The sequence below is a fragment of the Nanorana parkeri genome, unplaced genomic scaffold (assembly GCF_000935625.1).
Source record: "Nanorana parkeri isolate BGI_ZX_2015 unplaced genomic scaffold, ASM93562v1 scaffold291, whole genome shotgun sequence".
In the NCBI taxonomy this organism is placed as follows: domain Eukaryota; kingdom Metazoa; phylum Chordata; class Amphibia; order Anura; family Dicroglossidae; genus Nanorana; species Nanorana parkeri.
Genome location: NW_017306559.1, coordinates 1,501,222 through 1,517,747, shown reverse-complemented (window position 1 = coordinate 1,517,747; position 16,526 = coordinate 1,501,222). Strand labels below are relative to the sequence as shown.

Genomic DNA, 16,526 nt, shown 5'->3' with positions numbered 1-16,526 from the left:
GAAGTTAACAGTGGCAACCACCTCAGTGTCACTATATATATATATATATATACTGTATATACATCATGTACACTGATCAGCCATAACATTATGATTACTGACAGGTGATGTGAATAACATTGATTATCTGGTTACAATGGCTTGGGGGGATATATTACAATGGCTCCTGGAAGTGGGGGGATATATTACAATGACATCTGGAAGTGGGGGGGCAGTGAAATATTAGGCAGCAAGTGAACATTTTGCCCCCGAAGCTGATGTGTTGGAAGCAGAAATAATGGACAAGTGTAAGGATTTGAGCGACTTTGACAAGAGCCAAATTGTGATGTCTACATGACTGGGTCAGAGCAACTCCAAAACTACAGCTCTTGTAAGATGTTCCCGGTTTGCAGTGGTCAGGACTGACCAAAAGTGGTCCAAGGAAGGAAAACCAGTGAACTGGCAACAGGGTAATGGGCGGCCAAGGCTCATTGATGTATGTGGGGATCGAAGGCTGGACCACGTAGTCTGATCCAATAGATCTTCGGGACCTTTTCAAGCGTGGCCCGTTTTGTAGTGCGTTCGGGACGGATGGAAATACGGACAGGTGGGAACTATACCATTCACTTCAATGATTTTTACATTTTGGTCCGTTTTGTAGTGCGTTCATCGAGCGTAGGACGCACTACAAAACGGTCAGGTGTGAACCAGCACTTAATGTTGGTTCCGATACAACGTAGTCTGATTCAATAGATAAGTTAAGGTTAGTTCCAATATAAATGTGTCTGAACACACAGAGCATCGCAGTTTGTTGTGTATGAGGCTGCGTAGCCGCATACTAGTCAGGGTGCCCATGCTGACCCGTGTCCACCGCCAAAAGTGCCTACATGTGCACGTGAGGATCAGAGCTGGACCGTGGAGTAATGGAAGAAGGTGGTCTGGTCTGATGAATCATGTTTTCTTAAACAATGTGTGGACGGCCGTTTGTGTGTGTGTGTCACTTACCTGGGGAAGAGATGGCACCAGGATGCACTATAGGAAGAAGGCAAGGCGGCGGAGGCAGTGTGATGTTTTGGGCAATGTTCTGCTGGGGAATCTTGGCTCCTGCCATTCATGTGGATGTTACTTGTTACTTGTGCCCTGTCACACTGCAAAAATGGTTCAAGAATGGTTTGAGGTGTTGACTTGGCCTCCAAATTCTTCAGATCACAATTCAATGGCGCATCTGTGGAATCTGCTGGAAAAACAAGTTAAATCCATGGAGGCCTCACCTCACAATTTACATGACTTAAAGGATCTGCTACTGACGGCTTGGTGCCAGATACCACATTATAACTGCAGAGGTCTAGTGGAGTACATGCCTCGACGGGTCAGGAAAAGGGGGACCAACTCAATATTAGGCAGGTGGTTACTTAAGTGCTTAGAAAAAAGATCACAGCTGCTGCACCCAGCTTTCCCATACAAGGGATCACTTGTATGCCGCTGAAAAGGCTGCCCCAGCACCCCGTCCCCTGCCTCCACTGTCCCTCATGCAGACCCAGCACTGGCACAGCGAGTCTCTGCTACTGTAGTGCCAGATCTCACCTCCAATTCCTGAACCCGGAAGCAATGAGGATTTCATCACTTCCAGTTTCAGGCTGTCATTTCTTTGGCTGCTGTGTCGAGAAGAAGCTGATGACACAATAGAATTAGTTAATATTATGTGCATTCATACAAATGTGTAGGTGGAAAACCTCCAGAGATCACAGAAGTCTCCCTGACAATGCCTTCATCTGATATTCCATCTAGGACGGAGCCATCTTTGTCCCGGCATCCTCCAGGGTCACCATCTACTTCCTGGACTGAGATGCTCAAGACTCAGAGATACACAATCAAGTAATTCCTAGTGCCTGTGCAGTTCTTGTGTTCACAAATGTCTGAAAAAGATCATCTTTGTATAAAGTCCCAAGATGACCTCTCATCTTGTGACTTGATACAAAGATGCAATGTTGCATTGTGATCACTTGGGGAGAGGAGACTGAGGAAATGCTTCCTCCTGCCTGTAGCAGACTGATGACATCATCCCAGCCTAGGAAAAATTTGCTTGACTGGATCTCCAGTTCAGCTTTTGTTTACTAAAAGGTGAAGCTTTTCTAAAAAATGTTACACAGCACAGGCTTCAAGCAGTATTCTCCTACTGCCCCTGTGAGGTGGTATGCGTGTGCTCCAGGATCCAGGGGCCGGATTCTATGCTCACCTGATTCTCGGTTCTGCGGCATTCAGCACTCACCTGTCTTCCCCTCCACTCTGGCTGTGGCATGTCCATCAGTGTCCTGAGATCTAATGCAGGTGAATGGACCTGCATTATGCATGATGATTTCAGCAGGGCTTAGACCGCTGGAGCCAGGGAGAGAAGAGTCTGTAGGGATTGGTCCAGCCAGGCGGGACAGAGGACAGAGGGCAGCAAGCAGAACGGGATGGTGGCACTCCAGCCAGAGTGTCCCAGGTTACTAAGAGCCAGACAAGGAGATGTGTAAGGGCCATACACATCTCCCCGCACAGCTCTTAGCAACCTGAGACACCCTGGCTGGCATCCTGCCCAGCTCTTGGCAACCAATGACGTCAGGGAGCTGGGTGAGACTCTTGCCAGAGCTGAGATGATACAGAGAACACCCCTGCAGCATGCACCACCAGCACCCCCTCCTGTGCTTTTTTTTCGTGCCCGCTCACCCCCCCCACCACCCCCCCCCCCCCCAGCCTCAGTTGGCAAAAAGGCAAGGGGCACCCCTGCCTTGAGTTCCGAAACCTTTTATAAACCATTTGCCATACACAGTAAAAATATTAAACTAAAAGAAATAGGTTCCATTTACAGACACATATTTTATTAAAACAAACTAGTACAACCCATAAAGCAACACGTTAAACCTAAGGTGGAGGTAAAATTAGTTAAATTCTCTGTTCTGAGTTCAGTGCCCAGGCCAATCGCTGGGCCTCAGAGTATGGGTGAGCGGAGTGCAAACCCTCAGGACCCCCGTGAACTTCCACGCGGTACAGCATCGGGTTATATAAATGAGCCAGAATAGCCAAAGAGTTATCTACACCATTGCGTGACTGAAGGAAACAGTCCTATGGGAGGGGTACGTTAGGCAATGACGCATCCTCCTTTCTCCTTGAATGGGTTCTTGTCTTCTGGAATGCCCTTTACGAGGGGGTCCTCTCCGGAGTTGCCCTCAATGTAGGTCTTGATCTCTTCACACATTTTGGAGACCTTCGTGGAGAAGAAAAGAATGGTCAGGATGGGGGGAAATGGCTTGCTGAGTTAGTATTTGATAGTGATGCCCCAGTTAAGGCCTTCAGACCCTTGTCATATATCATGAACCCAGGAGCAGATTTAATGAGATGACTTGCCCCAAGTGGAGTGTCCCAACCTTCGTCTTTGGGTGTCACCCTGTACATTGATCTGCACTGCTGCTATAGATATCCAACAGGCCATCAATGGGCTCTCTGCTTGACAACCAACCTCGCTAACTCACCTCGTTGAAGACACCACCAGCCAACCAAATTGACTGCCTTTGGATGAGGCGTATTGCTGATTCCAGTTCTTCCTGGGTCTTTGTGTCCTACTGCTTACAACACCTGAGCCCTGAAGAAGGGCTTGTTGGGCCCTCAAAATGTGTTGGCATTTTAATGTTATCCTGTTATCAACTATTATTATTATAAACATTTTTTTGACTCTTGGACCTTTTGTATATTAATAAAAGGTAGAGTTTTTAAAAAAAACTATATTTTATTTTGTGAGATTTTATGAATGTATTAAGTACGCAGAGTTGTAAAGTTACTGAAACTTTCAATTGAAAGTGTAAAGCCGGCTATACACTTAACTAATTTTGGCCGTTTCCAGATGAACTGGCCTAAATCTGCACAGCGGGTGGCCCTGTCGCCACCCTTCCATCTGGCATCTATTGATCATTCAGCCCCCCATTTGTCCTCCCACTGAGCTAATATAAACCACCCTTCCCCTCCTGAGCTGAATACTGTCATTGGGTCCCATGGGGTTCCACTGCAATGGTTACACGCAGTCATACGTCCTCTTCTTCCGCAGCCTTCACGTGCCCATTTGTGACACATTCACTTCCATTGGAAAGGCATACCGGATCCGGCTAAAATATTTTTTGACTTCACTTCATCAAATGCTTAAACAAGTTTGGGGGGATTTACCTGTATCTGGGGAGGGTGCAGAAGGGGAACTCAAGGGATGAAAGGGTCTAGGGATGAAAATAAGAGAAAAACTCACCCGGTACTCGGAGCCAGCTGGATCTTAGACCAGTTCCTGCAGGAGTCTCCCCCTCCTCTGCAGGAGTCTAAGGTCCCTGAGTAATCGCGTCCTATACAGTGTATAGGATGTAAGGACGCCAAAGGACATACCATCGTTGCAGATGGCGAGTAATAAACCGCCTCCCGGCTTCCTGATTGGCCCGGGAAGCTGGCTCCATGCTGATTGGCTGGAAAGCCGGATTCCCAGCCAATCAGCAAGGAGCCAGTTGTTTTGCTGGCTCCATGCTGATTGGCCAGGAAGCCAGCTTCCGAGCCAATCAGCAAGGAGACGGCTTCCCGGCCAATCAGAAAGCCGGGAGGTGGGCCATTACAGGCCACCCGGCTTCCTGATTGCCCAGGAAGCCGGCTCGATCCTGATTGCCCAGGAAGTCGGCTCCATGTTTCCCTACGGTACTGCCTATTAGAGGAAATTTTCGGTATCAGGTTAGGTATTGGAGCATTTGGGCGAGTACGAGTACTAACCCAAATACTCTGTATCTGCTCCGATACTAGTATCGGTGTCGGTGCATCCCTATTTAGGCCCCACCCACTACAGGCTGCCTGCAGAAAACTACAGGCTTCAAGGGCCAAACAGTTCAGCTTCAAAGGCCAAGTTTACTTCTCCGACCATGTTTCATGTTACATCAATATTAGGGTGTAACATGAAACATAGTCAGATTGCAATGGGAGGAAGAGTCTGCAGGAGCTGGAGCATTGCACTCATGATACACTGATCACAGATGCAATACAGAGGGACTTGTCATTCTCAATGGGATACAAGTGCTGTGATGTTGTCAAACTGGTAATCCATTCATTCTTCCTTCTGTCCATTGTCAGGTACATACAGAGGCGGAGGAAGAGTCCGCAAGAGCCAGAGCAATGTACTCATGATTCACTGATCACAGTTGCAATGCAAAGGGACTTGTCATTCTCAATAGGATACAAATGCTGTGATGTCACCATACTTTTAGTCCATTCATTCTTCCTCCTGTCCATGTACAGGTACATACAGGGGTGGGAGGAAGAGTCTGCAGTCAGAGCATTGCACCAATGATCCACTGATTGCGATTACAATGCTTTACTGGATCCAATGCAAAAAAAAACCAAATGCTAATTTTTTCTTTCATGAAGTATTATTTTTTTTCTGAAGAAGTGGACTTTGCCTTTAAAATCTATTTATGTAAAGCTGCATCATTCCTTTAATTTTTTTCTATAATGGATCTGGGTGTTAGGGTTCAGCTATTTTGTCACACACACATTGAACAGTAATACAAAATAACTCAGATAAGAGATACATTTGTATCACTCCACCAATCGCTTCCCATCCCGGGGTGACCTGGTTTCCTCTCTGAGCACACAGACTTCATATAGGATATGGCTGAAGGGTTTATGGTAATAGGATTGTAGGTATGGCTTTCCTAATGTCACCTCTATAGCAATAACACTGAGCCGAGTGTCAGCAAGCTTAACCTATTTCCTCTGAACGGTACAATATTCCATTACGCAGAACATTATTTATTACTTGTCACCCGAGAGGTCCTGTGTACTACATGAATGTAATTGTAGCAAACAGAGGCGTAACTAGAAATCACAGGGCCCCATGGCAAAATTTTGTATGGGGCCCTGTGATTTCTAGTTACGCCCCTTACAGAGCCCACCTTGGATCCCACACAGCCCACCTGAGAGTGACCCTGAAGAGCCAGCCATATACCCTTTATGGTGGGCTCTGCAGGGTCTCAGGTGATCTAACAGCGACACGTTCCTCCTCACACCCGCCGGTGACCCGCCGGTGACAGCCAGCAGCCTGCGATGCCATAGCGACCCAGGCGGCCCGCACGGCATCAGGGGGATGTCCTGGCCGTGCCCACCTGTGCCTCGAGCCTCATATTGGCCATCTGGGTCGCTATGGTGATTGTTACGTCCCTGGTAGCAAAAGGATGACATAGAGCAGGGGTGGATGAATGAATATGGAATTCCGGGGCCAGTCTGCCCAATCCGGGACCAACATTATATGACAAAAAGTTTTTTTTTGCGGTAGCCCATGAACAAGAAAACAGAAAAAATGCCAAAAACTAATAAAAACTACAACATTTTATTCCATATTTATTAAAAATCGCCAGTCGCGACCACTACACCAGATTTTCAATTGGTTTTCCTGCTGACTGTATGGTCCAGACCTTGCCCCTTCTTTGGTCCCCTCCCATAGCAGGCAACGGTGGATCCTGGGCTTCAGTGTCCCTTACTTCATAGCAAGTAACTTTCCACTCGAGCGCTTCTCTCCTGAGGAAGCCATAAAGTGGCAAAAGGCGTCAAGATAATACATCAGCCAAGGGTGGAGGAGGACCCTTACATCGTTATTCTCTCCACCAAGTTCACCATCCCAGTTGTATATCTTCTAATGTTGGTCTATAAGGGGCGTTTCATATACCCTGAAGGACTTTTCATTTTAAAAAGCATTGAATTTAAAGGAGAACTATGGGGTTAGGGCTTTTCCCCATAGTTCTCCTAAGGGTAACGGGAGGACACAAACTAGCGTCCTCCCGTCACCCAAAGCTCAGTATACATACTGAGACGCCACAGCCGAGACGGATCCCGACATTACTGTCGAGATCCACCCAGCTGCGTGATTGACAGCTGGCTCTGCCTATCTAGAGTAGGGCCAGCTGTACCCGCCCCCTCCCCCATCCGTTCCGCCAGTCAGCGCTGGAGGATCGGACAGGGGAGGGGGAATCCCTGCAGGGAGCCGTGAGTGACAGTCACGGCTCTCTGCGTGGATAGATCGAGAAGTGAGCAAGCAACGGTATTTGTTCGCTCACTTCCCGATCTATTGAGCCGACCTGTGAGTTTCATTGTCACAGGTCGGCTAGAACTATGAGGTGAGTTATTTTCACTCACCTCATAGTTTTCCTTTAATATATATGGAATTAAATGGTGTAATTTTTGTTAGTTTTTGGCCTTTTTTTCTGTTCTCTTGTTCGTGGGCTATCGTGGAAAAAAACCCAACAATTAACTTTATCGAAATCTTTACATCTAACACAATGGGATGCAAAAAGAATAAACCAATCCAATGGGACACAAAAATAAAAATCTAACCCAATGGGACACAAAAAGAAAACTGTAACCCAATGGGACACAAAAAGAAAACTGTAACCCAATGGGATCTCAAACAAAATCTAAGGCAACGGGGCCTCAAAGAGAAATCTAACCCAATGGGACCTCAAACAACATTTAACCCAATCGGACCTCAAAAAAATCTAACCCAATAGTACACAAAAAGAAACCCAATGGGATCTCAAACAAAATCTAACGCAATGGGACCTCAAAAAAATTTAAACCTATGGGACACAAAAAGAAAACTCTAACACGATGGGATAGAAAAAAAAAATGTAACCCAATGGGTCCTCAAAAAAAATCAAACCCGATGGTACCCATCAAATATCAAATCCCAGCAATCCAATGCAGCTCAGATGCTGTTAAACTACAGGAAAGGAGAAGTGGAAATGTTTCCTACTAATTTGGAGAGCTGGTCTGACCCTCCCTCCTCCCTATTGGCTAGTTAGACTTCCTGTCACAGAATTGGGCCAAAAACGTAGGTGCTGGAAGCTATTTATATTTTTCTGCTCACCATCATATGTGGGCCAAGCTGGCCAGCAAAAGTGAAAATTCCTAAAAAAAAAATGTATCTGTAAAAATATAACTAAAGACAACTGGAGTTGCTGTATTTTTCTTGAAGAAGTTTCACTTCACGTTGGCACCGCTTCACTTCAAGAAAAATACAGCAAGTCCAGTTGTCTTAATTTATTTTTTCACAGATATACCATGACCTGGATGTGTGAGAACCTTCCCAGACACAAAAACATTTGTTGCTGTAACTGCTTTTAAATAATTTTAGCTGGAGTTGACCTTTAATTTGTTTTTCTCTTCCTCAAACTAAGAAGTTGGCATCTCCGGCCCTCCAGCTGTGCTTTAGTTACAAACACCAACATGCCCCTGCACCTGGGAGTCAAGCCTGTCACTGTCAGTCTTGCAATGCCTCATGGGACTTGTAGTTCCACTATAGCTGGAGGGCCGTCGTTCTATCAAAGATTGTGACTGGGTTGGAATGTGTGACCGGTCACGTGGTCACACACTTTAACGTAATCACACCCACTTTTTTGGCGGTGGAATATGTGACCGGCAAAAGGTGAAGAATTCCAACGCTTTCTCAGCTGTTCCAGGGCAGATCGGCATCGCAGATGGTATGTGCAGGAGAACCGATCTGCCCAGGAACAGCTGATCGGTTCTGAAATGTGACTTTGTGAGTGCAATCTCACATTCCACAAAGTCGGATAGAAGTCACATTTCAGGACCAATCAGCTGTTCCAGGACAGGTCGGTTCCGTGTGACCGACCTGTCTTTTAATCATCAGCGATCATCGGACGCAAAGTGCCTTCTGATGAGCGCAAGGTGTATGGGGATCCTTAGACCGCGGCAGTGGAGGGGCCCCAGGGACCGGTCTAAGAGCCAGGCGGATCAGAGGGTCAGGTGAGTATAACTTTTTTAAAATTTTGAGCCCTGGACCAAAATGAGCCATTAACCCTTTCAGTGCGAGGGTAGCCCCGCTGCAAGGGTTCATATTAAAATGTATTCGGAGTTCTGACCTTTCGCTATGTGGCGCTATATGGTTTGTCCGAACTCATGTAACTGTCCACAGCGTGAACTGATGAAGGAAGTGGGAAGATGATGGAGCTCCTGGCAGGATCAATAGGTAAAAAAACGATGTTACAGGAGGGGGGAAGGGGGGGGGGCTAGATCTGCTGAGTTATTATTAGTGACAGACTGCAGGAGAAATGTCATTTTTGATGTTGCTCAGAGTTACACTTTAACTCAATTATATAATTAAAATTGTCACCCTGCGTGATGCTCATACTGCAGTTTTTGGGAAACAGAAGCCGAGGGGGTATCCTAGGTGTCAGCACTCTGAAGGCGGCCCCTCTCAGATCACCTGCAGATGCGGTCTGGTAATTTGAAGTTTTGCCCATTAGGTTAGGGATGTGGTGCCGTAATATCCCAAATACAGTGCAGTCCATCTATGCAGGGCCGGATTTCCCACAAGGCCAACCAAGGCCCGGCCTCGGGGCAGCAGGGAGTAGAGGGGCAGCAGGGGTGTGGAATTCCAATCTCCCGACGCCCGGGACATGCAGGCGGGTACTTGTTTTCTACATTTAGCCCTGCTTTGAGCAAGCAGAGCTAAGGGCTTCTTCACACTAAATGCAGACCAGATCTGCATGAGTTTCTGCACACGCAGTGCAGTGGGTGAAGCTGCGTTTTTGATGCATTCCGTGCCGTTTTTGGGGAATTTTGTTTTTTTTAGTTTAACCACTTGCTGACCCCCTTCCTGTCCAGGCCATTTTTCAGTATTCAGCACTGCGGTACTTTGACTGACACTTATTCCGTCATGCAACGCTGTACTGAAATACATTTTATACCATTGTTTGGGGACAGATAGAGCTGGCCGGATTTCCCACAAGGCCAACCAAGGCCCGGCCTCGGGGCAGCAGGGAGTAGAGGGGCAGCAGGGGTGTGGAATTCCAATCTCCCGACGCCCGGGACATGCAGGCGGGTACTTGTTTTCTACATTTAGCCCTGCTTTGAGCAAGCAGAGCTAAGGGCTTCTTCACACTAAATGCAGACCAGATCTGCATGAGTTTCTGCACACGCAGTGCAGTGGGTGAAGCTGCGTTTTTGATGCATTCCGTGCCGTTTTTGGGGAATTTTGTTTTTTTTAGTTTAACCACTTGCTGACCCCCTTCCTGTCCAGGCCATTTTTCAGTATTCAGCACTGCGGTACTTTGACTGACACTTATTCCGTCATGCAACGCTGTACTGAAATACATTTTATACCATTGTTTGGGGACAGATAGAGCTTTATTTTGGTGGTATTTAATCACCACGGGGGTTTTATTTTTTACTATATAATGAAAAAAGTACCGAAAATTTGGGGGAGAAAACTGTTTTCCCTATGTTATGCTATAAAACAGTTATTATTACCCACATTTTTGGCAAAATATAAAAGGTTGGGTCACGTCGGGTAAATAGACACCAAACATGCCAAGCTTTAAAATTGCGTGCGTCCGCGAACTCGCAAAAACGACAATACCCAAAATTGGCCATAGGCGACGCTTTAAAAGCTTTTACCGCTCATCAGGTTAGTGTTATCAGTGATTGATGGGCCGAGAATTATTGCTCTCACTGCGACGTTTACGGCGATTCGTAACATGTGCGGCGTAATGGAAGCAATCATCGTTTATGCACTTAGGCGCACTCAACGCATGTTTGCATGTGTATGTGGAAGGCGGGGGACTTAAAAAATCTTTTACATTTTTTTAATTACCTTTATATGTGACTTTTAATTTTGTTAATATTTTTTTTGTAACTAATTCTTTTAAACCTTTTTTTTTCCACTTAACTTTATTGCTATCACATAGGGAACTAACAAGCCCCCTTTGTGATAGCCAATTTTCAGTGACAGGTCCTCTTTATGGAGACATCAGGGGTCTTTAAGACCCCTAATGTCACCTAAGGACTCCCAGAGAAGCTGATGAAGCAAACACCTGCTTCACCAGCTCCTCTCCAGTTTACACATCACTGCCTGCATTCCGAAGAGGAGGAGGAGATCAAACGGAGCTCGTGTACTGAGCTCCGTCTGATCTTCGGCAGCAGAGCTGCTGTGCTGTTCCCGGGCTCACACCGGGAACAGCGGAGCCCGGGATCGCCAGCAGCAGCTGCGGCGGAGGAGGGGGCGCACACCCGCACGCACATTACAATCGATCGGGCGTCTCTACAGACACCCCAAACGCTTGTATGTAAACAGCCATCGCCGGCTGTTTACATTGCAGGCTGATTTCCCGGTCGTGCACGCACAAGCGGGGCGGGATGGAACGCCCACCCGCATTCAAGAAGCCACTGTACAGCCATTTAATTACAACGGCCGGACAGCAGGTGGTTAAAATGAGCTTTCAGTGGGTTCCTGGGCGTTTGCATGCGTTCCACAGCAGGTAAAATGGGGCTTGCTACAGTTTTTTTACATGCTCTGGAACTGAACGCTGCGGTGTGAACTAGAGCCCAAAATACCATTGGAATACATTGGATGCAGTTTTGATCCGGTCTGTAACAGATCTGCTACTGGAATGCGCTTGGTGTGAACAAGGCCTAAATGTACAGCGGGGAAGCCGCCGCTTGTTTTGTACAAGTGATGTCGCCGAGATCAATTGTTTTTTCCATTTGCAGAGGTTATCAAACACCCCCAATTGTAGGTCAACGTCCCAGAGGAGGACCTCAGGAAATCAGAAGCAGTGCAATATTCTGCGTGGCGGTAATGTTGCAAAAAAAAGAAAGAAAAAAAATTGCAAAGTTTGCATTCAATTTTCCAGGTAGACGGTGCACAGAAAACAAAATAAACGTTTGCCCAAACTTCCCAGGTTGCAAAATTTGCACAGACACCTGAAGACCAAAACAAATAATGAAAGGTTTGCACAAATGTCCCAGGTTACAAAATCTGCACAAACACCTGAAGACCAAAACAAATAAATCATAAAAAAAGATCAATGTGCAAAAACTTTAGTTAAGCTAATAGTTTAGAGTTAAACCAATGCAACATGCAAAAAAAAAATTGAAAAGTGCCACCTCTGCAAAGTAAAAAATGCGGACTGTCTAATGTTTTTGGATTAAAGGCAAAAATACGTTTTGGGGTTTAAAAATTGTAAAACATTTTTGTACAAAGGAAAAAAAGAATTGCAAACTATATAAAAAAAAAAAAAGTCAAAGCTTTCTGCAAGCTTGCAGAAAAAGGAAAATTGCTTAGTAAGCAGAATGCTAAAGTTCGCAGCCTCGGTCCAGACTCACCAGCTGCCTCTCCAGCTTCACCTCCTTCTTGAGCTGCTCCACTTCCATCTTTGCTTTATCTTTCTCGGTCAGGTCGTCTATATTGATGACCGGCATTTTCTGGTGGGGGAAAAAGGGGACAATATACGCCGCTGAAGGCTTTCTGCCGCTGGTCATGGCGCTGGGAGGGCGCTAAGGGGACAGGACGCGTCTGCTGACACATACAACTTACTTGTGTTTCAGGGGTCCCTGTTCCGAAGTCCCTGAAGTAGCCGCTTCCTCTGCCCTGCACTCCGTCCACCAAAGCCAGTCCGACAATAGGCACTTAGCGCTTTTTTAAAGTCATCTGCATAATCTGTGCTAATCTGATCCCATCAAGGAGCGCTGTTCCCCTCCAGCGCCAGTCCGAGCTGGCCAATGCCCCTGTCACCGCAGCCACACGCCCCAATTACCTGCCTGCCCTGCTAATAAGAGCTCCTACAGGAGGTCCTGCGCTTCTGCTGCCCTTGTCATCCTCAAAAGGTGGAAACTGCAAGTTTCAGCATGCCCTGTGGTGCATGCTAGGGGTGGTAGTCCCATCATTGTGACAAGTGGCTCCCATTTAGAGGGACAGTCCCTTTCCTGGACGCATAGCGAGCTGTGATTAGTTCAACGCTGGCTCTAAATTGCAGGGAAGTTCCTGCCTTTGTTTTTGGAATTTGCTGTCCCTGGACATGTCCTGAGTTTGCACCATTATGTCCCTCTGGTTTATGTGTATTAGCTTCAAAGTTCTCATTCTATTCATTGTTATTTATTTCCCATAACAGTGTATTGATAAGGAACATTTACATACTCAAAAAGTGGTATATATGGAACTTGGTGTAAGATGACATAGTACATTTTATTTAAAGGGACAGTGCATCCAAAAGTGATACATATAGGTGGAGCTTGGCCTGAGTTGATAGTAGTCGGCTTTATTTAAAGGTTCAGTGGACCAAAATGTGATATGTATTGGTGGAGCTTAGCTTCAGTTGATATAATGAGCTTTATTTAAAGGGTCAGTCAACCATAAAGTAATATGTAGAGGGGGAGCTTAGCTTGAGATGACATAGTAGGCTTTATTTAAAGGAACAGTGCATCCAAAAGTGATATGTAGTAGTGGATCTTGGCTTCAGTTGACATTGCAGGCTTTTTTAAAGGGTCAGTCAACCAAAAAGTGATATGTATAGGTGGAGCTTGGCTTGGGTTGACATAGTAGGTTTTATTTAAAGAAACAGTGCACTCAAAAGTGATATGTATTGGTGGAGCTTGGCTTGAGTTGATATCGTGAGCTTTATTTAAAGGTTCAGTAAAGCAAAAAGTGATATGAATAGGTGGAGCTTAGCTTAAGAATACATACAGGTCTATTCACTATAGGGTGAAGAGTTTGGAGAAGGCAGGAGAAGTGATCAATCTAGGACAAAATAGCCGACTTGGAAAAATTCTCCAATTCAGCTCACTTTCCAGTTCAGCTATGTTGTCCTAGATTGTTCCCTTCTCCTGCCTTCTCCAAACTCTTCACCCTTTTGTGAATAGACGCCGTAGGCTTTATTTAAAGGGTCAGTGGACCAAAAAGTGAAATGTAAAGGTGGATCTTGAGTTGAGATGACATAGCAGGTCTTATTTAAAGGAACAGTGCACCCAAAAGTGATATCTAATGGTGGATCTTGGCTTGAGTTGACATAGTAGGCTTTATTTAAAGGGTCAGTCACCAAAAAGTGATATGTGTAGGTGGAGCTTGGCTTGAGTTGACATAGTCAGTCAACCAAAAAGTTATACGTATAGGTGGATCTTGGCTAGAGATGACATAGCAGGTCTTATTTAAAGGAACAGTGCACCCAAAAGTGATATGTATTGGTGGAGCTTGGCTTGAGTTGATATCGTGAGCTGTATTTAAAGTTCAGTAAACAAAAAGTAATACGTAGAGGGGGAGCTTAGCTTGAGATGACATAGGCTTTATTTAAAGGGCCAGTGGACCAACAAGTGAAACGTAAAGGTGGATCTTGGCTTGAGTTGACATAGTAGGTTTTATTTAAAGAAACAGTGCACTCAAAAGTGATATGTATTGGTGGAGCTTGGCTTCAGTTGATATAGTAGGCTTTATTTTAAGAAACAGTGCATCCAAAAGTGATATGTATTGGTGGAGCTTGGCTTCAGTTGATATAGTAGGCTTTATTTTAAGAAACAGTGCATCCAAAAGTGATATGTATTGGTGGAGCTTGGCTTCAGTTGATATAGTAGGCTTTATTTAAAGGTTCAGTGGACCAAAAAATTAAATGTAAAGGTGGAGCTTGGGTTGAGATGACATAGTAGGCTTTATTTAAAGGGTCAGTAAACCAAAAAGTGATATGAATAGGTGGCGCTTGGCTTGAGATGACATAGCAGGTCTTATTTAAAGGAACAGTGCACCCAAAATTGATATGTATTGGTGGAGCTTGGCTTGAGTTGATATATTGAACTTTATTTAAAGGGTCAGTAAACCAAAAATTGATATGAATAGGTGGAGCTTGGCTTCAGTTGACATAGTAGGTTTATTTAAAGGGACAGTGCCTCCAAACGTTTTATGTATAGTGGAGCTTGGCTTGAGATGACATATTAGGCTTTATTTAAAGGGGCAGTCAACCAAAAACTGAAACATATAACTGGAGCTTGGCTTGAGATGACATAGGCTTTATTTAATGGGACAGTCCACCCAAATTGAATATATTATAGGTAGTACTTGGCTAGAGTTGACTTAGTGGGCAACCCACCCAAACTGAGTGCAATCTGGTGAAATGAGTCAGCTGTTGGGTTTTATAGGTGTTGGATACTCCAATAGTTATCTCACCCAGCCTTAAATTCTGACTCTGTTCCTGTCCTCCTGGGAGTTTTGGTGGTTTCTTCCACCTTTGCTGTTCCAGGTACCTCCTGTTACATTCTCCATGATTCCTAATATATCAAAGAAATCTATCATAGATGGTGGGAACCCCTCACGAAGGGCACAGCAGGGGTGCAGTCCTGGAAACTCTGCACAGAGGTCTCACCCATAGAGTCCGCAAGAGGCAGAATACACTGTCTGGGGTTTTAACTCACCAACAGTATCACTAAAATATCAATTTCGGGTTGACTGGCCATTTTAAAGGAGACCATTGCTGCCTTCTCAATATGCAAATGGTTGTGTCAGAGCTAGAGTGAAGTTTACTGCACTTGCACACCTCATGTATATTGAAAGCGTTGCTGGGACCATTAGGTTGGAACCACACTTGTGTATTTCGGCCAGATTGAAATCAATGGAATTGCATGATCGTTTTGCATTTTAACATTTGCCGATATGAACTGCAGGTCAACACACACAATGACTTATAACAACGCATGTTAATTTGCACCGATGCAAGCCACATCTTGCCAAAAAGCGTGTGTAGTTTATACCACACAGTATAGTTCTGCTTCATGTTGTCCACTATGAGAGAGCACGCCTAAATATTGGATGGGCTTTCCATAGTGTGCTGTGGTAGGTGTCCTCTAGTCCCTTGGTTCTCAACTGGTGGGTCGTGACCCAAAAGTGGGTCGTGACCCCATGTTTAGTGGGTCACCACATGCCTTCCACTTTCCTACGTGAGAGGCTCCTCAGCCTCGCCCTAGCGCAGCACTTTCAAAATATGCTGCCCGGTGCCAAGTGTCGACCTGAGGTGGGGTGGGCTGGGGGTATGGCCGTGAGGGAGCTCCATCCATACGTGCATTGCTTACAGCTCTCTCGCGTGTCCTGTAGAGGTGCCTGGACCGGAGTGGTGTCACATTCTTTTTTTTTTTTTTTTTTTAAATGATGCGTTTATTAGCATATAGTCAAACAAACATTTGGGTACATATCATTGGCAGATCAGTACATCATAAACATTACTGCGCCTGCAGGCGAACAAAGCCATGCAGACCACACGGTAACAAACAAGAATACAATAATACAATTCAGGGTCATAGTAACAGATGGATATATATATGGACTACCTTAAGCTGCGGTTGGCCAGCATGGGCAACTCTCGTATTATATCACCTGTCCCCCGAAGGACAGGGTCTGTCGGTTTGCACCCCCATGGAATGTGATGTCACATTCTGGCTCCCACACCAGGCGCGCATGGGAGCTGTACAAGCAATGCACATGGAGCTCCTTACAGCACAGCAGTGCACATGGACGCTGGTAAGGTAGGGAGACTAGGTGGAAAAAAAAGAAAAAAACTTTTTTTTTGGGGGTGCTATATGTGTGTGTGATAATTTCTGTGAGTCAGGGCCGGCCTGTGGGGTGTTCGAGCTGTGCGGCCGCACAGGGCGACGTGGCACACTCTAGCAGCCAGGCTGGACTGAGGAATGGGTGAGTATATCTTTTTTATTTTAGATCTATA

General features: G+C 45.6%; 1 protein-coding gene across 4 annotated transcripts in view; it reads right to left on the bottom strand.

Moving 5' to 3' along the window:
• Positions 1-2,818: 2,818 nt before the first annotated feature.
• GNGT1 (G protein subunit gamma transducin 1) overlaps positions 2,819-16,526 on the bottom strand; it is a 24,482-nt gene continuing 10,774 nt past the window's right edge. The window contains exons 2-4 of one of the 4 annotated variants that reach the window (XM_018557593.1): positions 12,368-12,527; positions 12,157-12,255; positions 2,819-3,226 (exon numbers count right to left, since the gene is read on the bottom strand). In XM_018557593.1, coding sequence (XP_018413095.1) covers positions 3,101-3,226; positions 12,157-12,252 — 222 coding nt within the window. In that variant the 5' untranslated portion in view covers positions 12,253-12,255; positions 12,368-12,527 and the 3' untranslated portion in view covers positions 2,819-3,100. Of the gene's footprint in view, positions 3,227-12,156; positions 12,313-12,363; positions 12,704-16,526 lie in introns of those variants that run through there. The other 3 variants (XM_018557592.1, XM_018557594.1, XM_018557591.1) reach the window with 3 other exon arrangements.